The sequence below is a fragment of the Zonotrichia albicollis genome, chromosome 16 (genome assembly GCF_047830755.1).
Source record: "Zonotrichia albicollis isolate bZonAlb1 chromosome 16, bZonAlb1.hap1, whole genome shotgun sequence".
In the NCBI taxonomy this organism is placed as follows: domain Eukaryota; kingdom Metazoa; phylum Chordata; class Aves; order Passeriformes; family Passerellidae; genus Zonotrichia; species Zonotrichia albicollis.
Window position 1 is genome coordinate 8,441,539 of NC_133834.1, and position 25,443 is coordinate 8,466,981.

The 25,443-nt window shown below is 43.2% G+C and overlaps 1 protein-coding gene across 4 annotated transcripts in view; it reads right to left on the minus strand.

The window, feature by feature from the left end:
* The window catches only part of XYLT1 (xylosyltransferase 1), a 174,884-nt gene that overhangs the window by 128,278 nt on the left and 21,163 nt on the right, over positions 1–25,443 (minus strand). For 2 of the 4 annotated variants that reach the window (XM_026793830.2, XM_014267493.3), the window contains exon 2: positions 2,631–2,669. The exons of the other annotated variants lie outside the window; for them this stretch is intronic. In XM_026793830.2, coding sequence (XP_026649631.2) covers positions 2,631–2,669 — 39 coding nt within the window. The remainder of the gene's footprint in view (positions 1–2,630; positions 2,670–25,443) is intronic. 4 annotated transcript variants of the gene reach the window in all.

The window sequence follows — 25,443 nt, forward strand, 5'->3', positions numbered from 1 at the left end:
CCTAGATGAGAATCATCTGCAACATACTGCAAATAAATTTGCCATTCCCTTGAACATAAGTGATTAAGTAGTTGTTAATCTCTTGCACCAAATTTATAAATTACATTATTCATGCTTTTTACACACCATTTAACATGAGAAAAGCTAAAGAATAGTTGTTTGTGAGCTATATAATCACACTAGGGGGAAAGAAAATGCAACCAGGAAAACCAGAAACTTACCTGACCGTATCAAGTTGTGACACACTGTCCCAGCACAGGCAGGTATAAATGAATCACACTGATCCCCAGTATACTATTTGATTAGCACAAGCAGTGTGATTTGGCAGCTCCAATTTGAACAAACTGCTTTGATAAGCCTCTAAAAGAAAGAACATGAGGGAATTGTGCATCTTTTTCTTGGAAAAATATCAGGGAGAACACTTGCTTATCTCTCAAGTCAATACTTCCCTCTCTTCATTTGCACACAAACCAAAATGTGTCTTTACATGGGAGTTCAAAGAGATCTGCTGAAGCTGAGCACACTGAAGAGCACACAGTCTCTCCTCAGAAGGCACTTGCAGCCATACCTGTAAAATTTCCAACAGCTGTATGGCTGATTGAAAGACCAGGGAAAGGAGGAGAAATTATATGAAAAATTCATGAGAAGGCCTCCAGAACACAGCATGGGTTGGAAATGTCAACATTCAAAATACCAACCAAACCAAGGCGAGACAGGAAACCAGAGGGCAGTGGAGAAAAACTCTCAAATGAGCTGATTCATGCCAAGGTTGAGCAGGAAAGCAGCCAGCAGAGAAGCTGCTCACCAGTCCACTCCAATGAATGTAGTGCAATGCTCTGCTCCCTTCTGCCCCCAAAGAAAAAGAGCAGAATAAAGAATGCAGGAAACTTTTGCAAATTTGGAGACTCTTTACTAACCATAGGAGCTAACATCCTGTTCAATGTTAAAGCTGCTGATGATATCCTTCTCAAAGTGCTTTTTCACAGCAGAGAAAACAGAGACATTGCAGCTAAGACTGCTCATTTCTTAGGATGTAAACCATCAGCTTCCACTGTTAATCAGAACGTTTGAGGTAAAGAGAAATACATCCCTAGAAACCAAAGCTGCACCCTGACCTTCAGCTGAGAAGGTTCTCCAGATGCACTCCTGCCTCTCACAGACAGACAGTCTGTCCCTCCCCACTCCAGGACACGTTCTGCATGTGAGCCACCCCCAGTCTGCAACACTTTGGGACACAAGTGCATTGCCCATAAGAAGTTTTGACTCTCTTCATCTATTTCAACATCAGAAGAAATCAGCTTTCTACAGAAAATAGTTTCAGAAGCAGATCTGGCTTTCAGTAACACTGACAGAAATAACAATACATAGGAGGATACACGTAATTCCTATCTGTATTATTCACTAAATAATGCATTTCTGCCTTCCTTGACCCAAAAAATATTAAGGTCCCTTGAAAATACAGAAATTTTGGGACTGGCAGTCTTGCTGGGAGTCTTAGCAAGGAGCTAATGAGCCAGCAGAGGGAATGCCATGCAGGTCAGAGAGGATGCAGGCTGGCAGGGCAGGGTAAGGAGGAGATCTGTTGGGGCTTAAGGCACTCTCTCAGCCATAATTCACAGCAGCTGGAGCTGCTGATTTGTCACTTCCTTCTCCTCCAAATGAAAAGTTCTCTTGCTCATATTCAGATGTGCATTCTCCCCTAGCACCTTCACTAACACAAACTTGTGTTCTTACACTATTTCAAATATCAAGTAATACTGTAAGTCTTGATTATTACTGTGTATTTCTAGTTCAACAGCATGCACAGATCAGTACTTTATTACAGACGCTGTGTTTTGATACCGCTTTCTAATGCCACTGTGTTTAACAAACTCTTTGTGATCCTTCCTTGCCAGTTCTGACTCACAAGGACTTGGCTCTGAAGTGAGGTCCATAAAATAGATGTAGTAGGCTTGTTGAAACAAATAACAAAACAGTCAAAAGCTTTCTCCAGAGAAAGGCCAGCAGAAGACAAAGGTAGAAATATTTATGCAGTCACTCAGGGGCATTGGAAATGTGTTCTGAATAAACACTCATCTTCAGTATGCAAGCTCCATAGCCCTTGCTGTCTCCCAAAGATCAGCAAGAATGGAAATCAATGATGCTGCCTTGTTAGAAAACACAAATCAAAGCATCAGTGACTTTGTAAAATCCCTTCTGTCACTTTGACCTTCTGGTGCCAGGCAGCTCCACAGATTCATTACCTTTCATTGTAATGTCTAAAGAAAAAATCAGCAGCACAAGTGTTTGAGAGCAACAGCAGGGATTGGGAAAAGGCTGGGAAGCAGAACACACAAAAAGAAACGAGAACACCATGAAAGGATGCTCACTCTGCCTTGAGGACTGTGCCCTCTCTTCCAACACATCCAAGTCAATTCTGCTGCTGTGCAGCTTCACACCAGCTCCTTCCTCACACCCTGCACCTGCTGCTCCTGCCCTTGCCAGGCAGCCCTGTCAGGAGCTGCTGCTACACCTGCACCCTCTGCAGGGACACCCCAGCAGCAAACACCATAAGGATGGTGGGGAACCAGCCCAGCCCTCTCCTTCAGAGAATCTCCTGTCAGGAAGAAGTGGGGTGGGGTGGTACTAACCTGGGTCTCCAAGCTGGTGTAGGGACTAGGAGGTTCAATCTACAAAGAGAGCAGACAGAAACAGCCATTACTCTGGAATAGTGGAAAAGAAGGTGTTCTGAGCTGTTACTGGTCCAAAGTGATATCAGGAACAAACACACCTTCTTCAACAAGGATGGCAGGATTTTTTTTTTTTAATTTTCTTTTAAGATGTACCACTTTTCCAGACATCTGGAAATCCCACAGAATTTACAGAATCTCTACCATATTTGGATGAGCAAAAGAAGTTGCAGTAACAGGAGTACACCAGAGGGCCATGTGCAGGCCCTGACATCTTTGATTTGATTCTCTCTTGCAATTCCTTGATTACAGCTGACTGGTTTTACATCAGACTAATATTTGACTGGTGCTCCCGTAATTTCAAGGCATCAAGACCTTTTCAGAAAGTTGATCAAGACTTGATGGTGAAAGGGTTGGCCACATCCTTGGCAAAATTTTTCCTCTCAACAGCTGCAGTTAGCTGTGGTTATTTTGTTTTCCATTTCATTTCTTCCTAATTAAAGCTTCTCCCGAGCTCTGCACATTATAATGCAAGTGCACTGTACATTTTTTGCAGCCTGGCATCTTCCTTGGTGTCAAAATATGAACTCATAGCTTAGCTTGGCCAGAGGATTCAAACCTCATTAAAGAACTTCTAAACACAAAAGCACAGAATCGTCTATTTAGCCTGTTAATTAAAAGGTTAGCAAGAGATAACATCCCTGTAGGAAACTCCATCATTAGTGTTCTGGGATTAGCACTCAAGCAAAATCTTTAAAAGCACATCCTTTAAAGTATAAGGAACATTTAAAACCTCAGTCCTGCTGGTCCAGGTATTACTCGGCAAGGTCTTGCTCTCCACATCCTGTTTAATTGGAAAGCCTAACAGAGCAGAACCAGGTCAATGGTGCTCTCTCAAATCCATCACATCTGTCTCAATTAGACACTTTTAGAGAATTCTTGTCTATCAGATTATTGGGCTCCTGAGACTAATTTTGAATTTGGATCCATTGTGATTTTCACTTTGGCTAAATCACAGAACACGATGGGGGTGGGGGGGGAAGTGGGCTTCCTCCAAGAAACCATATATTCCTTTAACTTTTAATTATGCCTATGAAGCAGCTTTTAACAATCAGTATAAATATACTAAAGGAAAAACAAGCTATCAGCCCAGGAAAAAAAGTTTAAAGAGGAAATTGGCCTTGAAAGCCTTGACACACCTTTCCTCCACTCAGCAAGCCATGGGTCAGGCAGCACAGGGTGCACAGGTGGAAAAGCCCATGATTGCCTCTGCCACACTGCTCATCAGAACAGGCTGATGAAAGGTTACATTTAACACCAGAGCACCATTATAACACAGATGTAGTAGATATTATCTGACAACTGGCCAAATGACACTAAGAGTGGAAGGAAACTGAGAAACCTCAATGAAATTCAAATATCATGTCATCAGCTAAGCCAGAGGAGGAAAGAAATCATCTGAAGGTGAGAGATGAGGTGAGAGGACTCTTGTCCTTGGACTGCCTTACTCTAAAACAAATGATGGCAACACTCACATGAACTTAGCTGGGATAACCTCATCCATTTTGCAGCTGGACTCTTAAGCAATGCTAGTTTGGTCACAACACTGTCCTCTATTGTGCCATGCACATTTATATCATAACAGGAGGATCACAACACTAGCAGGTGTGTGGGGCAGACAGAATACAAAGTGTGTTTAAATACAAAAAGCAAAATACTGCTGTAACAAAGCACAGCTCAGCTGCACAGGCTCCCCTTTGGGAGATCATCTGGATTTTCTCAGTCGGTGCCAATTTGACTACAGACAAAAGCTTTTTCAACAGGCACTGTTCACTTCCAAATGACAGTATTTCCATAAGAGGAAGTAGCTACTGTATGTATAAAGCATCCTGCAAAGATTAGGGGATTCCTGTCAGAGATAAGGCTTCAGACTATTTAAAAGCTAGACAAGCTCAGTCCAATATTTCCTGAATAGAACGGATTTCTTATGTTAATTACTAATTTCCAAAGCTTCCTGGCCAATGAAAGCTGTAAATATAAACCAGGTTTTGAATGGCATTATTTCACCATGCATCAGCACGGGCCTGTGATCCACAGTTTTTCCTGTTTATTTCCTCCCTCATTTTGGCTGTGGTGAGTTGTATTCACTTGTGCAGTCACCATTGTGCAGCATTGCAAGGGGGATTGTTCTGCCCCATCATTAGAACAAACAACACTCAAATGCCACATTCACTTACAAATTATCTGAGGAAAAGCTTGGCTTTTATGGGCAAAAGTATGAACAATCCAGGTTAACTCCTTGCCCAGCTCACACTTTTTTGCACAATTGCTAGAGATGGTGATAGGGAAAAACCCAAACCTTTCTCCCAGCTGCAGTCCAATGTACAACACTGCTGCCTCTCAGCCTGCACTCCACTGCCTGTGGAACAAAGGGATGAGGCTGGGATGTCTCTGGATGCCACCTCTGCCCTGCACAGAAATGTTTTCTTTCACCCTGTACCTGCTGCCCACTCCACCTGTGCAGTTACAGGTACACTCAGGACAGCTCTTGAAGCCAACTTGAGGGTCCCCAAAACACAACTGCAGAGAATACATCCCAATTCTCCTCTTCAGGCAAGGAAAGGAAAGAAATAATAAGGAAATTCAGGAATAATATGGAATAAGGAAACTGAGGAGGACAGAAAAGGTAGGAGGACATAAAGAGTCAAATTTGATTTTCAACAGCAAAAATTAGTTTTAAAATTCAAGCCCAAAGTCAGAAAGACTTTCACCCTTACTGCAGGAAGAGGCATGTTCTTAAAATCAGCTGCCTATCGCTAGTGCCAAATAAATATCATATTTTGGTAAATCCCAGAGCTCTCCTCCAGCTCCTGTGCATGGCCTGATGCACAGTTATGGATGACAATATGCCCAGGAATAGCCCACATGTGAGGGATGAGGGTACACACTTCTTTTTTAAAGGTACAAGCTCTGTGCCTTGTCCAACCTGCCTGCCCTCGTTGACTTTTAGTTGCTAATGAAAGACAAAAGAGCAAATTATCACACAGAAACACTCAGAAAAACAGCAGAATAACTGGCACCATTCCAAGCAAAGTTTTGGCTGGTCTGTGTATGCTCCACTTTAATTCTAGCAGGTTTCAGCAGCCTGACACAGAACCACAAGAGCTGCAATAACTAAACCCCAGGGACAACAGCAATCATCCCATCTGAAATTTCAGACTGCCATTTTTCAAGTGCTGTGAATCATTAATCTCCAGTGCTTGTGATCAAATGAAATCTGTAGTGGGATTGGAGTGTAAACACTATGACAGTGCTGTATAAACAGCCTGACACATTGATCACCTCTAAAGACTGATCAGGGTAAAATTCTGTTTACTATTGAAAGGTGACACTGGAAACAGCAACTCAGCTCTGGGGTTTGGCCACTGTGTCTTCCATCATGGGTTCATGTCTCACTCCCATAAAGGAAATAGACATGTTTTCAAATACTTTGCAACTTTCCCATAACAAAACTAAAGGATAGGAAGAGTTGGAGGAACTGAGGTACAGACAAATAAACCAAATATTCCAAAGTCATGTGGGAAATATGAGAGAAACCTGCAAAGTCTAGGACCTTGACCACAAGACCTGCCTCTCCCCCATGCCACCAAAGATGTTTTCGAGCAGTTTCAAGAGACACCAGGTTTGACTGTGGTGACTCCATCTGCTATCACACATGGCCTCAGCCTGACTGAGGAGAGCCCAGGGCTCAGACTCCAGGTGCTGCTGGCTGCACTGGAGCTGTTCCTGCACACAAACCTCCTGCTCACTGCCCTCCATCACTCCTGGACTGCTCACCTTTGGTACCAATGCAGCTCTGCTCAGCTTTGGGAGAGGGGCAGAAACTCCAAAGAATTTTTTACACTTGATGAGCAACTTTCAATTTGTAGCCACTCCTCTCCATCCTTGGAGGCAGCATGGATCTGTGTGCGGCTTGCCACAAGGCAATGGCCCCCAGCAGCCGTGCCAGTCACTGTGCCCTCACCCCAGAACCTCAGCACTCAAACTGCAGGAAGTTTCCCAGGTTTTGTGCAGCTGGACCCTGAGACACACAGGAGAACTGACGTGCAAAGTTCTTTTTTAGTTTAATTGATTTGTTCTATGTCACTTTACAGCTGAATCAGTTCTGTCAGTCATGGCACTGGGCAAAGAGAGCTGTGCTGGTGCAGCAGAGGAGGCCAGCAGAGGCAGGAGCAGGACGATACCAAGGAAGAACCAGCAGCTAGGACAGGGTAAGAAGGCAGGTAGCAGTAACAAATACCAGCACCAACACCAAATACTTCTTCCCATGAAACCACAGGTTCAGACAAAAATACAAAATATTCCCCTAAAAGTGACGTTTCACATGTTGTCTCCAATTGCTCTGCAGCCTGCAAGGCAGGGCCATGGAACAGCAGCTCCCTGTGTGGGCAGTGCTGTTTTTACAATTTGCAGTTGAGGGTTACAGCTATCTCAGGGCACTGTCACTTTGTCTCTTCTGCTGACTCATTTTATAACCCAGAGGTTTGTTAGCCTGCCAGCCTGTGGTTTTTATCCTACACTCAAATGTGGCTCAAAACCTTTGTACCTTCACAGAAACGAAAAGTAAAACAAAACAACAGGATTTGTAGGGACTGCCTGGGGTGCCATTTCCCTGAGCTCCTGCCACCTCTCCCCTGGTGAGGGGAAGCACCAGCCAGGTAACCTCCCACACCCCCTGAGGATGGAGGTGACACCAGAGCCCTGGCGCAGCACCAGGGCAGGAGTTTCCCTGCAGACATGTCCCTGCTCTGAAACCCAGCCTCTAATTACAGGAAGTGTTCAGTGACCTTAATTGTAACCCTCAGCTACAAGTCACATTAACAGCTGCCTCTGCAGCACCAGCCATCTCACATGCTGGCTTATTTGGGGAGGAGTGACTTCCCAGCAGTGCCAGCCCTGCCAGCTGGGGCACGAGCTGCAGGGCAGGGTACAGGAAATCCTGCATCACCCAGAAATGGTCCTGCAGAGCTGGCTTTCATCACATTGCCCACTGTCAGAAGCTGCAAAGAGTGAGCATTTCCAGGGTGGTCTGAGCAGAGTGCAGTGACAAGATGTGGCTGTGGAACAGCCCCAGCCAGAGGTTTGGGTGGTCCTACAGCTCCTGTGAGCTCTCCAGCCACCAGAGTGTGCAGGGGCTGCTCCAAACCACGGAGCTGCCCTCGCTGCCAACAGCCTCAGTGGTGCACAGTTTAACCAACCTGCTCCTCAGCAGCAACACGAGCCCACGTGGCCTCTGCCAACCCTTAATTTTGACAAATGAACTGTTTGTGTGGCCAAATTGCAGAACTGATCCTAACTAAACACAAACCGCTGGGTGAAAATGTATTTACTCAAGATCATTTTATCAACCAGTTTGCTGAGAAGCTGCAAAGAATGGGAGGGCATCTTAATCCAGGACACCCACCAAAACTTAAGATGGAGATCAGCTCTATAGAAGTACTGTCTTGGGCAACACCCCTGAGTATAAATTATAGTCTCTAGCATTCAAAACACTTCTACACATACAGGGCTAGCACTGCACCACCTCTCCTCCCATCTATCCCAAATCTGGATATTTTGCCACCAGAAACAACTGCAGCCTTTAATAGCTGATGGCTTTGGTACAAACTGTTCTAATCCTTGGGTAGTAAAATAAACTTGTACAGCTCTTTCAAAGTCAAAAATATGAGGGTCTGTCTCTTCTCCCAAATGAACAATCAAGTGCTTATCCAGCAGTGTTAAGAGCAGATCAGTCAAATCTAAGACCTGCTAGTTCCTACTATATCAGTAAAAACTGTTCTCTTGTCTGCTGGAGTTGTACAGAAGACTGTAGTCATTTACAGAACCTAAACTGCAGCAACACCTACTACTCCTTAGCTTACAATGACAGTCAGTGCCCAGAAATAGCCCAAGCACTCCTAAAAACCATTACCCAAAATAAATCCATACCATCCTACTGAACATTTAAGCCACACACTGAATCTTCTGTCTATTACTCTTCCAGTTACAAATGAAGCTGGAATTATTCCTATCTTCAGTGTCTTTTACCACCTGAAAAGTATCTGCTGGAGCCAGCTCAGCACAGACTTGTGAACATAGCCAGGGCAGCGACTGCAGCACACTGATAGCAGCAGGAGCTTCCCCAGATGTCTGTAAAATATGCCTGGCCACCGAGATGCTGCTGTCCCAGCACTGCTCTGACATTTTGGATATGTCACTCCCCATGAGACATGCTGTCTCACAGGTACAAGAGACAGTTAATGTTTGCACTTATTAACTCCAGGCACACTTATCTTTCAGCCCTGACACCTCAATACAGCACAGCTGCTCCAACACCACTTTCCAAATCTGTGCTTAAGAATGATACATCTGACCAGCTCACAGCAAGGGTCAACTGTCCTGCTTTTCTTAATAATTTATTAAGAGCTGGCAGGCGCCACAGCTTGGCTGCACTGTTCAGTTGTTCTAACAAACTGCACCGCTGGTTTCAGGTGGCAAACGAACTTCAGCACGAAATGCAAATGTGTAAAAAGGCAAGGAGCACTAATCTATTGGATCAATAGAAGTGGGTTGCTTAGAGATGGCAAAGTGCACCGGATGCTGCTGACAAAGATCTTTTCCCCATGCCCCAGCTCATCTCTGAAAGCCCCACACGCCCTCGTGCTGTGAACCACAGCTTCATGCCCACTTCCCCAGCACACGCTGCTTTGGAAGCCTCCAAGAGGGCACCCCAGGAGGTACTGCCTGGATATGATTTTCAGTGTAATTACACTCATGGATGTGGGTTATTTGTAGTTCTACTGATGGAAAAGAAAAAAAAAATTTAAAAAATGACACATGTCCTTACGCAACATTTTAATAGAGCTGGAGAAGTCTATATTTATAGAGTAACCAAGTGTCTTAAACAGCTACATAAAAAGCAAATGGAAGGAGACACTAATTCACTTGAGAGTATAAGCATTGCATTTATAGGGGAAAAAATGTCCTGTCTGACAACCATTCCAGTCAGCATCTGTTATGAGAACAATCTGCCTGAATATTATCTGACACAGGACATGGTGTAAAAAAATCAGCAAGACGACCCTGACCAAATTTAAATATTAGCCTCATTTGAAGTTTCCAGACACATAAGTTACCAGAAGCAAATTAAAGCCTGCACAGTAAGGAACATGTTCCAAAGTTGAAGGAGCAGCTGAAGAGAACAGGGCAGGGCAGTTTCAAAGCCGAGGGGGGCCGTGAACAGAAATCAGCCAGTCAGCACAAGGGCTGCATGCTGCACTTGGAGCTATCACAGGTAATCGAGCTGGAAACCCACATCAAAGCACTTGGAAAAGACAGAGACACGGTGGTGGGCCAGCTTAAGTGGTGTTGGCATCACCCCAATAACAACAACAACAAAAAGAGAGCACATTTTCACCAGATTTGGCACTGCACACAGAAAAAGATACCCCTGCAGTCCCTGCCCTCAAAGCAGAGCAGAGCACGGCTGCTCAGTGACAGCCACTCTGGGCAGTCACCAAACCCTGCTGAGAGCAGCAGCTCCAGGTCTGAGCCCTCCTGAACCACCCAGGGCCCTCCCAGAGCAGGGCACAGAGCTGGGGCCCTGCCCTGAGCCTTTCCATCCTGCTATTCCCATGAGAAGGGCCTTTAAAAGAATAAACTGAGGACACCAAGAGGCTGGGAACACAGCCCTGGGTTTTTCTTGAGGGAAAGGGAAAACCAGCTTTAAGAAAATCCAGCTAAAAGTCTTGAGGGTAATAGAACAAGAAGCAGCCCATATAGCTTCATACAGAATAAAGCCTGCCAGACAAATTTAATTGCTTTATTTGTTCTTTGATAGAGTTAGAGATCAGTGGATGAAAGGAACACAGAGGAGGTCATGTTTCCTGGATTTCAGGACAGCACATGTGTCTCATGAAATCCTAATTGAAAAATTAATTCAAAAAGACTTGGGAAGGGGCAAGCACAGCACTGGAATTGAGAACTGGCTGCAGGACTGTAAACAAATGATAATGATAAATGGCACTGTATTGAGCTGAGGGGAGGTCATATTGAACAAATTCATTAATGACCTGGAACGAGGATTAAAGAGCACGCCAACAAAATCTGATGATTGCATTAAAGCTCGATTGTGTCTGACGGGTGCAAGGCTGCTGGAAGGTGAAGGGGACACGTCCAGCACCAGGATCCTGCTCCCAGATCCTTGGCAGGCAGGGCTGGCAGGCTCCAGCCCCAGCAGCCTGTCATCCATCGCCCGCACAGCGCTGCACATCTCCCTCCCTGCTGGCCACCCTGAAACCAACAGCAATTCCTGCTGCCCAAGGGCCAAACGAGATGTGTGGCAGCAACACAGCCTTGGCACACGTCAGTGCACTCCTGCATTCCTGACAAAAGGAAGGCTGAGACCTCCCAGTCAAACACAGCCAGGAAAAGAAAATCCCACCACTAAAAATAACACAAATGCCTTAAATACCACCAAGTTATGTTTTCATGATCTCCCTGATACAGCTTACAAAATTGTGGGGTTATGGATTAAAGTCCCTGATAAATCTATTTATGACCAGACACTTCCTCTGCATGAACTTACTACATTCCAATCTTCATGACAGGGGAGGAGAACATTAAAGAAACAAATAAACAAAAACCCCTAACCCAAAACAACAGATACAACCAAAAAATCCTGACTCAACAAACTACATTTTGAAAAATTTGAATGAAACTCTTAACAACAGAATTGGGAAACACTGACCTTTAAAGTATGAAATAGATAATTTACTTTTTTCAAGTACAATTGCTGATTTTCAGCTTTGGAAGTATAGAGGGTTTACCACTAGACTGAGTTTTATCAATAAGCTACAGAAAAAGATAAAGAACATGCAGGTAGAACAGCACTTTTGGCTCCCTTCTGCAGTTTTCATGCCAGAACTAAAACATATTTTTCCCAAATAACAGAACCTATCCATCATTTTTATTATCAGCCTGGATGCAGATCCAAGTTTCATCACTTGGTAAGTTCAAAAAACTCTCATTAGCATCTGTGTGTGTAGGGAGCCCATAAGAACACCTCATTAACTCATTAACGAGGATTCTCACAGAGATTAGCTTAGTCAATCCTTCATTTAGCTACCAATCCATTCATGTGATGCTATTAAGCCCCTCATAAACAGCCAAGTGCTTAGTAATACTGTAGGAGCTCAGGTTTGAACCCCACACTGGTGCACACTGCTCTGGACTTGTGCTGCACCACCATGGAAATCACTGCAGCCCCAAAAGATCATTTATTTCCAAATGATGAATGGAGCCAACATGTTGGCCTGAGATGGCACACAGTAACAGTACCCGAACCCCACGATTTCAAACCATTCTTGAACAAACCTTGCTCCACATCACAGTTTGCTGACAAGAAACATGCACAGGCAAAGAAAGGGTTGCAGTATTGCAGTGCAAGGCAACTGCTGCTCACTGCCTGAGTGGGGAAGCATCAGTGAGGAACCTCCCACCTCCATCCTTATTTTCCAGGTTTTTCTTCTTTGCCTTCCCTCTAACCCCTCTTCCATGCATCACTGCTGTCACACCATCTGCAATCTATTTTCAATAAGCCACCTCTGCACAAACAGCACATCTGCCTCTGCCAAGAGAGGCTCCCTCTCTTCTGGAAAAGGCTTCCAGCACTGCTTTGGCTCACTACAGCCACAATGATGACAGAGAGGCAAAATCTGCCACTTGCACACATCAGACAGGTATTGTGTGTTGGTAAACAGCAATTGTCATCCAGATGGCCCTACAGCAGCTCCATTTTGCACTGGCCTTCAGATGGCACAGTGACAACTGCTCCTGTGAGAACATGAACATGAGCCCTTTGATTCCTGCCGAAGCATCTCCATTCCCCCTGCACTTCAGTCACTGCTGCCTCCACACTGGGAGGTGTCAGAGGATCTCAGCCCATCTAAATTCATATCTTTAATACCGATGCACAATTTTATTTTCAAGCTGAATAATTCAAAGAACATTAATTCACTCCCATCTGCTTCAATGAAACAGATTTGTAGCTCCTAATTAGCTTGTGTGTCCACAGCACCCTTGGCTTGGTTTGGGCCGTGGCTGTGAATAAAAGGCCCCACAACTCTTTACTGCAGCTCACTCAGTATCATCTCACAAACACTCAGCTCAGACCTAGCAACTGCTCTGTCACATCCAATCCACTCTGGAAAACACAAAATAATCTCTGTTACTGGAGGATGAACATGGCAGCGCGCAGGATGTGCAGGGGGGCAGAGCTGCCTGCCTGACCCCAGGCAGCTGCCTGGCACTGAAGCTGTGTCTAAGTGGCTTTCCAGATTTCAGGAACTCAGACAAAAGATGCTATTAATGGCACTTGGGGCTGGAGGGGGGAAATCCTTGAATGTAAACTTTCAAGTCATTGCACACTGAGGAAGAAGAGTAAACAACAAGAAAAACTTGCCCACAGTAAGGGATTCTGTGAAAGGGAATTCCACAGCTTAGTAGTGTCACAAGCACCCTAGGAATCTGGAGAATGAGATGGGAGAAACTGTGGGGAGACTGAATTTAAAACTGCACACTGCATGGTTCATTTTGCTGTAATTCCTTTTATTCATTGCTATAATCAACTTGACATGCAAAGCTGTTCCCAATTTACTGACAGCTTTTCAGCTGACATCTAGCTCTCAAGGTATTTTTTTTTTAAACTTAAATAGCTAATTATTCATTGCCTTAAACCAGGATATATAACAATGTCAGGAAATCATCTGTTCAAGTTATATCAAAAAGCCTTTGGGGATTAGTTCATCTCTTTTGTATGCTGCAGAAAACACTCACTTGTAAACAATTAAATCATCATTTGAAATCTGTCTACACTTTTAGCGTCTCTGAATGCAGATTGAAAAACCATATAAACAAGTACCTTATTGTTGCATCTAGAACCCAGGACTGAAAGGTTTTCCTCCACAGTATCTTATTTGGTGGAGACTGAAGGCTGAATTTACAGGCTCTCTGTAAAACCTGTAAAAAAATCTAAAAGAATGCAATAGCTGCTTAAGGAGACCAGTTAACTACTCTTAGGTTATGCTGAGGGCAGAAGACATGCCACAAGGATATCAACACATTTTGGCACAGAGGCACTTGACCTCCATGTAACAGAGTCATGGCTGATAGAGAAAAAGCATTTAAATTTAGCCATAAAGGCTCAGCCATTGGCCTGAACCTACAGTACCCAAACCTCAGAGTAGCCTGCTTCAAGATGCAAGCTCCTGCACAACACACATTAGACAAGACCAGGGACATCACTGGAGCAGAACCATTTAAAACTGGTTTTAGATTATTGCTTTTTGGTCTCCTACCGACTCCTTGACTACATTTTTAAGGGCTGCAGCTTTGTGGCATACAAACACAATGTAAGCAGAACATTCCATAGGAAGAAGCTCCTTTCTCAGTCTGCCTTGGGCTGAGCACTGCAGCAGAAAGTTACCAAGGCTGGACAGTGCTTGTCTGCACATCTCAATACAGCTGTGCAGCCTCAGAGCTTCCATCACCACTCCTGAAAGGCAGCAATAGTATTCCACAACCCGAACTGTTCCTTAGTTTTGACAATTTGCTTGAGCAAATATGTATTTTACAACTACACTGGTCACTCGAGGTTTTCCTTACAGAGTTATCCCTATGCTCAAGAATTTACCTCTCTATTCTACTTCTCTGAATTAAAAACCTGTACAAGTATTGAGATGAAAGGCAAACTTGCTGTTACTGCTTCACCACTAATTGTGTGATTTCATGGCTTTAGTACCTTGATAAATGTTTTGGCTAATTGATTTGAATCACTGCAGCTGTATCCTTTTTAGGATATAATTGCTGACCCAGTCAAGAGAACAAAACAAAACAAATTCTCTTCCTTATGGAATGAAAGCCAAGTAGGTTCTTGTGAAACTACAACTTCCTTTCAGTTAGAGGAAGAAAACAGAGCACAGAGACAGAGGGGATGCAGAGAGCACATAATTGTTTCAGAGAGGAACTCCTCCATGGCCAGGGAACCCACTGAGATGGGATCACTGAGGCACAGAGCCCCAGCGCTCTGGCACTCAGGGTGCCTTTGGCCACAAAAACAGGACATGGCACTTTCTGCCCTTAAGTCAGCGCCCAGATCTGAGACAGAGAGCTACTATGATGGAAATTAAAAATACGACAAGACAGGAATGAATATGACATGAAATATGACATGACAGAAATTTTACATATTTAAAGGGTGTTTCCCAACATCTTGAGTCCTCAGCTGCACAGAAAAACTCACCTAGAACTAAAGGCAGAATGGTTAGACCCAGCTCACCTCAATTGCCTAGAAGAGAGGTTTGGGTTTATTGTTTGTTTCTTTATGATTGTTTGGTTTGTGGGTTTTGTTTGTTTGCTTGATTTTTAAACTAAAACTGAGGAGTACATACTTCAGTTTCTGACATGGTACCTTCAAGTAAATCAACACAGAAACTGTAAACTTGTGGGAAGTTGTAGGCAGGTTCTCACTCAAGCCTAAGGAAAAGTCTCCTATTTGCTGGAGCAAACCAGAACTTCTGAGAAGAGCGCAGACTGATCATCCAGGCTTAGTAAAAAACAGAATTACAACAAGTTGGTACATGTACAACATCTCTTTTCTTGAAGATCCCATAACTGATCTAAAGCGTAAATAAACACTCTTGCTCTGTCAGAGGCAGATAATTTACAGAACATGACATTGCTAATGGTAATATTATACAAGACACAAGTGTTTCAGACAAAAAAAAAATCTGAAGAAGGTGTTTCTCATTCTAACAATTCTGCAACTGACAGGTGACTGCTGGGCTCCAGATAGGAAATTCAGTTTTATCTAGAGGAAACACACCTCAGCTCATTCTTTTGGTAGTTTCCGAGAGCAACAGTTCCTTTAAGGAAAGTCAATGCATATATCAAACACCTCAAACTATAAATAACAAGATTCCTGTATTTGAAAAATAATGTAGGTTTTTAACATTATCTCTCTCCTAGAATAATTATATTTTTAGAGAGGTAACAAGTTTTAAAATACAAAACTTCCACAGCAAAATCTGTCAATGTAATCAACAGTGTTCAGTTCTAAGGAAATGCCTTTATTTTTTTAAACAGTCTATTAATTAACCTTTAGAAGAAACCATTTGATTTATTTGTATGATTTTGATTCAAAATAAACTGAAAATTTCAGGGGAAATAAACCATAAGTCTACTTGAAAGTGAGCTAACATTGCTCCTGCCCTATCATGCATGTATGCTTGAGCTGACACTGCTCATGCCTATCACGTACCATATCTGTACCATATCAGAATTTGACTTTGGGGATGTTTTTAATTTCAATCAAAAACCAGCAAGTCACCACATCTGACTCTGGAAAGGGCATAAGGGGTAGGTGTGTAAAGAAAGGACCATCAAAATAGCAATCACTGGCTACACAGATATCTTTGAAAGCAACCAAACACATCCTCCCATTCATTCATTCATTCATGGCCAGGAGAAAGCCTGTTCCCCTGGAGCAGAGCTCACACTGTCTGAAGGCAGGGCTTTCTCAGTAAGCAAGAAACACCATTGCTCTAAGCTAAGCAGAAACTTAATGCACAGCCCTTCTGATCTGTTTTAATGGACTGAAGGTTAAGAAACTTCACGACCTTCTTCAACATGTGCTAATCAGGATCTTTAAATAGTAATGGATGGGCTTTATCCTTGAGCTCTCCTAAAAAAGACAGCTCATTTCCGAAAAAGGAAGCAAGGAAATGAGCCTCTGAATTTTTGATTGCTAGCTGAGGAAAAGTAATACACAAAGCCCTGAAAAGGAGGAGCTACAATGCTGGAGTGAGATGACTCAGAGTTCTGCAGTTCAGAGCTCAAACCTGCAGACAGCCCTCGGGAGGACAGGAGCAGGGGCCAGGGTGGTCTGGCATCAATCCTGGCCATGACTTTCCGCAAGTAATGAAAGATCCAGATGAGAAGATCACTGATGAGGAGATAAAAATACCATAAAGTAATGTTTGAAACACATAATTAATTAAGTGCTTCACAGCAGGAGAAAGGAAGCATTGCTCTCCATGAACACAGGGACTCATTCATTCAAACACTGATGTGCTCAGCACTACCCCATACAACCAAAATGCCTCTTCACCATTAAGGGATTACAACCCTTTACTCTGTTTGTACTCACAGGTATGGAAGTCTCTATTTCAGAGCATTACTCTGCAGTAAGTGACTATTAAAGATGTCCACACCCTTCCCAGCAGGAGACACACTACAATGTTTTTTTGAGCAATGCTCTCCCAAAACTTAGATGGACTGGATTATTTTCCCTCCTGTGCTGCATCACAATGGTTGTGAAAACCTTTCTCTGAATTTACCAGAGCAAGTCCTTTATGCCTTGAATAACTTAATCCTGTAGCAAAGATCTGAGCCTAAATTTCTCATGAAAAATTAAAAATGAAATTTTAAGAGGAACCTCTAAATTCAGTAACATGAGTGGACCACCTACTCAGGAGCCAATAAAAGTGTATTTTTTAAAATGCTTAACACTTTATAAATCCATTGGACTACTCAGGAACTCGGCTTTTTGTATTAATTTCTCCAAAATCCACTTTCTTACTGCATGGGATGTAAGAGCAATTAGAATGCTCTTTCCTTCTGCATGTACATCCTGGGAAGAAAACAATGTCATATAAATCAGACTTTTACTGAAAAGGGAGATTACTGCATAACTTTACAGCAATCCACTACAAACTAATTCCTTCCAATCTAAAGCCAAATATGCCAGCCGATGGTGTCTAAGGAAAATAAAAACTATCAGGCAATGAATAAACTCTAATGGCAACTGAAGAACAGGTCTTGAAGGCAAATCCTTTCATCCTGCACAATCAGTCCTTGTTGATGGCAAGGCAGAGAGCTCTGAGAATGCAAACACTCTCTGCTGGCACCCTATACCATCAGCACCAGGGCTCTAAGTTTGTTATTTCCCCGAGGAGCAGCAATTTTCTGTGTGCAGCACAAGGCAGTGTGGCTGTCCAAGGGCTCCTCACAGCCCAGTTCTACACTGGGGTGACAGCAGCCATTGAGCGTGGCTGCCAGCAGGGACACAGGGCACAGCCAGGGCTCCTGCCAGGCTGCCCCCACCTGTGACACCAGGGGACACTTAACACCTGGGGTTATTGCAGAGGGAGCAGCCAAATTAAACCAATAATGATTATGAGGGTTTAAAAGCAGTTATGAATGTTACAGGGCCTCACTTTTCTTTGCCTTGGACCAAAAATTACTTGAGTGAACCCAATAGGAAGCCGGGACTGACTCCTGAAAATAGCAGCTACCCAAGAGAGGCAGCCTTCAAAATGCACCTGAGACAGGGCTAACCTGAGACCCCAGCTGAACATTGTCTCCATTTACACACCATTTTGTCTGCAGCTCTTGCAAAATACTAGCCAAAATTTTTCTCTTTTCACCTACATGAAACAATTGTGATATTTGCTTTTCAATTTTTAGGAGGCCACCGTAAGTTTTTGTGAAACCATAACATTTTGAATAGTATTTTCCAAGCTCTTTGTAATGGATGCATAGACACAAACAGTCAAGCCCATTGAACCTCACAATTTGAAGCAGATGCATATATATGATACATCAGATCTAACATTTTGCGCCACAATATATTTAAATGTTTCTGAGCTGACATGAGACACTGCTTAAATTCCATGTAGATAATGGATGGACAGTAGAACTCACAGCTCAAAGCTCTGGGCAACTTCCACATCAAAAACAAGTTGCAAAGAGCAGTGGAAGGTAACTGGACATGTTCAGGGCAGGAGTGGAAGCAATCTGCTCTAATGCAGGGGTGTGGGGAAGGAGAGCCATTCTGCACAGCTCTGCTCCCAAAGGAGCCAAAGGCAAGGCCAGTCTAGTCAGCAGACCAAGAGTTACCCCATTCTGCTTGGGCTAGTGCTTAAAAATAAAAAGAAGTGCAAAACAAAACAGTGGTGTTAGGCAAGCAACCTAAATGACAAGTCTTTTTTACTGTCAGGTGTGAATATCAGTACAAGCAGAAGTCTGAAGTATGTCATCACAGAGTATCCTGAAAGTGACAAAAAAATCTCCAGCTAAAGAGAAGCAAAGCCCTCCTACACCTCAATATGTAATGCAAAAGCTCCTTACTTTGGTTCATACATAAATAGCAGAGCTAAGTTGATCACTTATAGACTATCAAATAACCTGTTCTAATTCACATCCTCCCAACAACACCAACAGCTGGGAGCCAGTGGTAACACTTGTCACAGCTGACCTGGCACACCACAGCCAGCTCAGGGTTAACCATGAAGCCAGCTCAGGGTTATACAGATGGTTCTCAAAATATTCTACACACTGTCATTGAAAATTGTGGCCAAGTGCAATTTGAATTGTGTAGCTTAGAAAATCACAACAGCAGCCTGCCCACGTACCAGTAAATAACAAGGATAAGCAACTTATTAATAAATTAAACCAACCTACACAGAGTGCTTAGCAGGAGAGGACTTGTTTGGGATTTCTGCAGGGTGTATTTAAGTATTTCTGCCTGACATAGCTTTTATGTCAGGGAGGTAACACAGTAGAGCTCACTGAACTTAATTTATGCTCACTATGCAAACCACAGCCAGCTGTGAATTTATTAAAATCCTTATTGCAATAACCATATCACTTCAAGCATGAAAGTCATAGTTCCACTTTCAGGCTTAGTCAACTGATTTAAAAAAAAGGAGGGTAGGGTTAAGGTAATAGTGTTAATAGTGTTTAGGTGACCAAGTTGAAAACATGACCAAGTGAGTAGCTCCTACAAAGCAGGGCTGCTCCTCCTTGCAGCTGTCCCAGCAGAATCTCCTGTGGAAGAGCCCAAGCCACGGGTTTGGGGCTCTGATCCCAGCCAGGCTGGGACACCAGGCCTGGCAGCCCAGGGAAACACAGCTGGGTTTTGGCAAAGATGAATGATGCATGCACACAGACACAATGAACTGCTGAACTCTTGGACACAGCCTTCCATCACCATTTTAGAGCCATCCAGCAGCTCCAGTTTTCCATTCACTTGGCAAATAACTGAATTTTTCAAAACTGCTGAGACCACCTGCAATGGCTAAAGGTAGTGTTACCTGTGGATAACATGGAGAGAGATATGTCTCCTTTGATGAGAAGAAAATATGGATCCAGACAAACAAGGGCAGATTCAGGCAGCCAGGAGATGAGGCCTTGATTGCTTATTGTAGATCTGCCACCAACTCTTTGTGAGGCCTCGGGCTACCTTGCATTTCTTCATCAGATGTGGCAGCATATTCATAAGCATTTATAGGGCACCACACTTGTACTGAGGTCAAAGAAAATCAGGAATCTTTTTACAGATCATCCTGCAGATTTCCAGCACTACTATCAAGTGGATTACTCTAACCTAATCCAATCTAAAACAATTTGATGGGAAAAAGCCCCCAGATATTCCAAATTCATACTACAGCCCAACTTCAGCATAATATCATGGGGGTACCTCCTTTGCCTGAGGGCTCTCACCCTTTCAGAGTTCAAAGGCTCACCACAAAAACAGGTGTGACAGCATTTCAAAAAGGGCTGCAACCCCATTTTCTCGTCAAGTTGCAATCCATAGTTTGCAACAGAGCAACTGAAATGACAAAAATTACTTTTGTGATAATCTCTGCATTTATCTTCTTTTTCAAAATCATGTAATACAGCTTTACCCAATTATCGGCTAGAAATTGTATGTGAGAGACAAGGGCATCCCAACATGATGTAAGGAGGAAGCAATGGTGATCCCAATGAAGGGAACTGTCCCACTGAAGGACACACAGCTGAGGTTTCCAAAAGGAGCCAATTTCACTCAAAACTAATGGCATCTGCAGGCCTAAGTGTCAAACACTCTTCAAAATTACAGGTGTTAACAAATATTCAACTGGGACTTAAAAGTGGTAAATGCCCTCTGGATGGTGCCAGAGATCTGCACTCTATTGAAGTTCTTGAAAATTGTGGGTAGTTGCACCCATAATGAAGTGGGTTCCACATATGTACCCCAAAAATCCTAAAGCTCAGCTTGGGAGCAGTCTTTACTTTAAATGATGCATTTTGACTGCCTAGCATCACATTTCAACAGAAAATCAATTGGAGACAGCAGGTGACTGAGAGAAAAAAATAAAATAAAATACAGTATTTGCTTCTCACATGTGATGTTGGCTCATCCTTGTCAATAAAAACAGCCAAGATGCTCCTAATTGTGTCTATGCAACCAATGACCTTTAAAAGAAAAAGTCACTTCATTTCAGAACACCCAAAATTCCTGAAGAATAAAATAAATCTGTTCTGCCAACAGATGACACATCATCACAACAAGCAGATCTATAATGCCATAGGCAGCAGCAGCAACAAATTGTTTTCAGCACTGCACAGATTATCTGAGTAATCTGAGTATTTATGCAAAGCTGTGAGGTGCTGAATGTACACCATGGATGATGCTCTGAGCTGGCCAACTGCAGCCACTACAGCAATGTAACCCAGCCCTCAGCAAAACACAGCACACAGAGCACCCTGCTCATGTTCACAGAGCAGGAGATTTTTCTACAGCACCCTGGCTGTGCTCAGCCTCACTGCAGCACACATCTGTACAACAATAACAACTTTCTTAAAACCATGTAGCCCAGTACAATGACACATGTTAAATATAGCCACGGGAGAGCTGGGAGCAGACATCCATGAATAACTGTATTGATTGCAGTAAAGAAAACCTGGACATACTTGGAGTGGAGACATTTCCTGATGAAATTCTTTCCATTTGGTAAAAACACAGACATTGTCTTACACCTTTCCACACACTAAAACTGTAAAACAAAACTCCAGACACTACTGTTAAGAGTTCAAGTAACTGCTAAACTATTGTTGCAGACAGGGACAGAAAATGGATCTTCCAGTATAAAGAAAATCTGATGCTTTCAAATTAACCATAATCCTTAATATCAAACAGGAGCTGGAAAATTTGAATTTAGTTCTATGAAAATTCTAGATAAAATTTCTTAAATGTTTTCTATGCTTTCACTTTAGGAGACAAAGAATTTACTCTAATGCCCACATTATCCCACATGTATAGTTATTACCAGGTACTGTATATTCAGACCATATTGTAAGGTATGGGATACAACAAGATGACAACACTAATAGCATGGCAGAGCAGTAGTCTCTCTTCTGGTCTCTGGTTCTTTAAAGTCTTACACTGAGTTTTTACACATGAAAGTGCATTTCTCAATGTTAACAAACAAATAAATAAAAAGTCAGATATTCTACACTGACTATCCAATCTGTATGTGAAATTCCTCAAGACTCTGGCTGAGACCCAGACTAAGGTTGATTTTACTACCCCTGAAAATTCAGGCAGTTACTTTATGCAAGAATTACCGGTTTCAAAAATTCACTCTATTGCCAACAAACATTAGGAAACTTCCCCAGAGACAACTCTGCCCTCTGAAAGCCACAGGCAGCACTTCTGAGAGTCACCTCTCGGGGTGGCAGTAATTGCCTGGCACATTATCCTTTAACATCCCAACTTTGTGTGCTGCTGGTCCCAGTTTTCCCCCACAGCAGGTGACAGCAGCTGGCGCTGGTGGCTCCACAGCTGGGCCATTTGTGCCATTTTGTGGGCACCACACAGCACTGTGAGCAAACAGGAACTGGCCCAGGATTGCCTGCCCCAGGCACAGGGTGCCACGAGCACCCAGCAGAGCTGGGCTGAGGCTCCTGCAGAAACCCAGAGAGGAAGAAGGGCTGCAGCAGAGAGAGTACAGCACACACAGCTGGGATCCACAGGGACAAAGAGGAAAACAAAAACCAAGAGTGGCTACAAGATCAGGAACAGTGATAACAGCCAGGAAAAGGGAGGAAGAGGTAGAGAAAGAAAGTTATAAAGTGGAAAACAGAGAAAGATCTTTACAGGAAGCACAGATGGAAGCTCCTCTTTGTGAGCATCCACCTGTCTGCAGGGGCTGGCAGAACACAGTGAAGCACCCAATGCTAGCATCATCTCCATGACAGGCACTTCAGCAAAAATAAAATCTTTCTCTACCTGAAAGCTTAAGCTCTGCCCTGGAACATAATCCTCTGCTGTTTGCTTTTCTGCTCATCTCCTTCCATCAATCATTTCAAGTGCTAGGAACCCACAGTCCTTGCTGTACCCAACAGTTTTCATTAACAATACCTCTGCTACCTTATCCAAAAGATAAGAAATTCAAAATCTGCATTGTAGGACACATCTAAATTCCCCTTAAAAAAAAAAAAAAAGACCTACAAACATGTAATGAACATGCAATTACCTATATTGCTGTGTTTGTCAAACTTCCTCAGGGAATCCTCTGCATAGCATTTAGAATCCCCTTTGCACAAGACTTTCAGCCATGCATGAATTAGATTTGCAGTGAAAAACCATATGAAAAACCCCAACAGGCAGGTGAAACAGCTGTGTTCCAGCACAGAACAGCTCCCCTACACCCAATAAAACTCCTGCCTTGTCATTTACTCACATTTAAGTGTTCATCTTCCTGTTACCTAAGCAGCAGCATGGAAGGTTTTCTGTCACACTGACCTGTACTGTGTGGAAATGATTTTAAGCAGGTAAGCAATGTTGAAAGCATTTCCAACCAACACAGGAGCAAGAGCAGTACATCCTAATTTGGGGGCTCAGGATCATCACCTCACACACCAGTCTGCTGCAACTGAGAAATCAACACCAACACAATGACAGCTCACACCAACTCATTTCTGTAAGACAAAGTGCTTGCCATGAGCAGAGGACATGTGCAGAAGAGTACAAATGAAACCTGCAGCTGTGCAGGACACACAACCGGCTCACTTCAGATGAGACTGGTGAAAATAAATATGCAGATGAAGACAGAGGCTACCCACATTGTTATCAAAGCCCAGTTATTTTGTTTTCCCATCCATTATGCCTAGAATGTCTGGGCAGAGAAAAGCTAATTTATTTCTTTTTCCAAAGCTTTTGCTCTCTCTGCTCACACCCATGTATGTGAGACAGTGTTTAATGCCTGTTCCTCCCTGAAGCACATGTCCCAAGGATCCCCCTGCCTGGGCAGAGCTGCTGAGGGTGTGGTGATGCTCAGCTGCCCTGGCCCTGTGGGGTGGGTGTCCCACTGCTGCAACCCCTGGGGGCACTGAGAGCCCGCTGGTCCTGCTGCCCAAGCACACAGCTGGAACTCTGATGGGCTCCCACCACTGCCAGGCTCTGCAATGTACAGTTTTAACAGGGCTGAGCCAATATCTATAACTGGGATTTTACATGACTGAAGTTCATATCCCAAGCAGTGCCTGCAAGAGACTGTCCAAAGGCAGATCAGGCCACAGCAGCCAGAGACCCTGCAGAGGGAAAAGCTGTGCAGCCCCATCACACAAACCCATCTGACAGGATCTTGAAATAAAGCCTAATGCAAGTTTCTCCCTGACAGAGTCCACCCAGGCCTCTTGCTCTCTCCAGAGAAACAAAACAGGCATTTTGTGTGGAAACACTCTGCTCCTTTGCCTCCTGAAGACTTTGAAATCACACACACTTATTAGTTATTCCATGCAGGCGTGTGAACCTTTGCACTTGGATGTTGAAGGAAAAATTTATCCTTGACATAAAAATCAATCACATTAACAGTGCAACTTTCCAAACTCCTGCAGGTTCACTCCAAAGAGAGCACTAATTCTTTTTTAAACTTTGAATGAGTCAGATAAAGTGTCTGCTCAGGGCTTTGTTTGTAGGAATTAAACATTTATATGAAATCCCTGAGAATCCCTGAGCAGCATTTTGCAGAAAATTAATGTTTCCAGCCAATTTTTATTTGTATTTGTATTCAATACCACAGCATTTTCTTATGGTATTGTATTGTAGCAACTGTTTCAGAGCTCCCAAAATTGTTCTCTCCCAAACTAGGAAAATTTGTCCAATCAATCAGAACTTATGAAGTATTTAAAACAAAAGGATAAATGGCAACAAGAAAAGTTTGACAAGCTGATGAATAATCAGAAAGCTAAAGGAAGAACATCTCAGCAGAAAATGTTACAAATTAGTAATTTATTCCTCACAGAGTAATAAGCCTCTATGAGATAAAGTTCAATTTTTAAAAGGTTTACCATCCCTGCAGCTCATGGGTTAGTTTAACTACCATAGTTAGGAAACTGCAGCATTTTGTTGCCAACATGAGATTTCTGAAAGCAGCAAACAGCAACACATACCAAACCATGTCTGTAAATCAATCTGCTGGGAGACAAGAAGTGCTAAATGAATCAAAACTCCTAGTAAATAGTATGCTGTAAAACAGCTCTTCAAAGATGCAAACAGAGTAACAGAGCTCTGAAGACAAACTGGTAGAGCGATGTAAAGGTAAACCCTACTCAGCACAATTTCAGGAGATAATAATAAAGCTCTAAGAGTCTTCAGAAGGTTTGAATTGAAAGCAGGCAGCCTGACTCTAATGTTAGCTCCACAAAAGTCCTAGGACCAACTACTTTTGTTAAAATAGCAAAATACTCATTTGGAAAAGGCCTTTTCCTGAACCATTTAGATGCAGGGAAGAAGAAAAGAAAAACTGAAAATCTGGAAGTGTGTGGAAACCTGCAGCCAAACATTTCTTTTGTAACAAACTGCAGTTTCCTGCAGTCAAACAGATATTTATGTGCAAAGCTGCCTTCA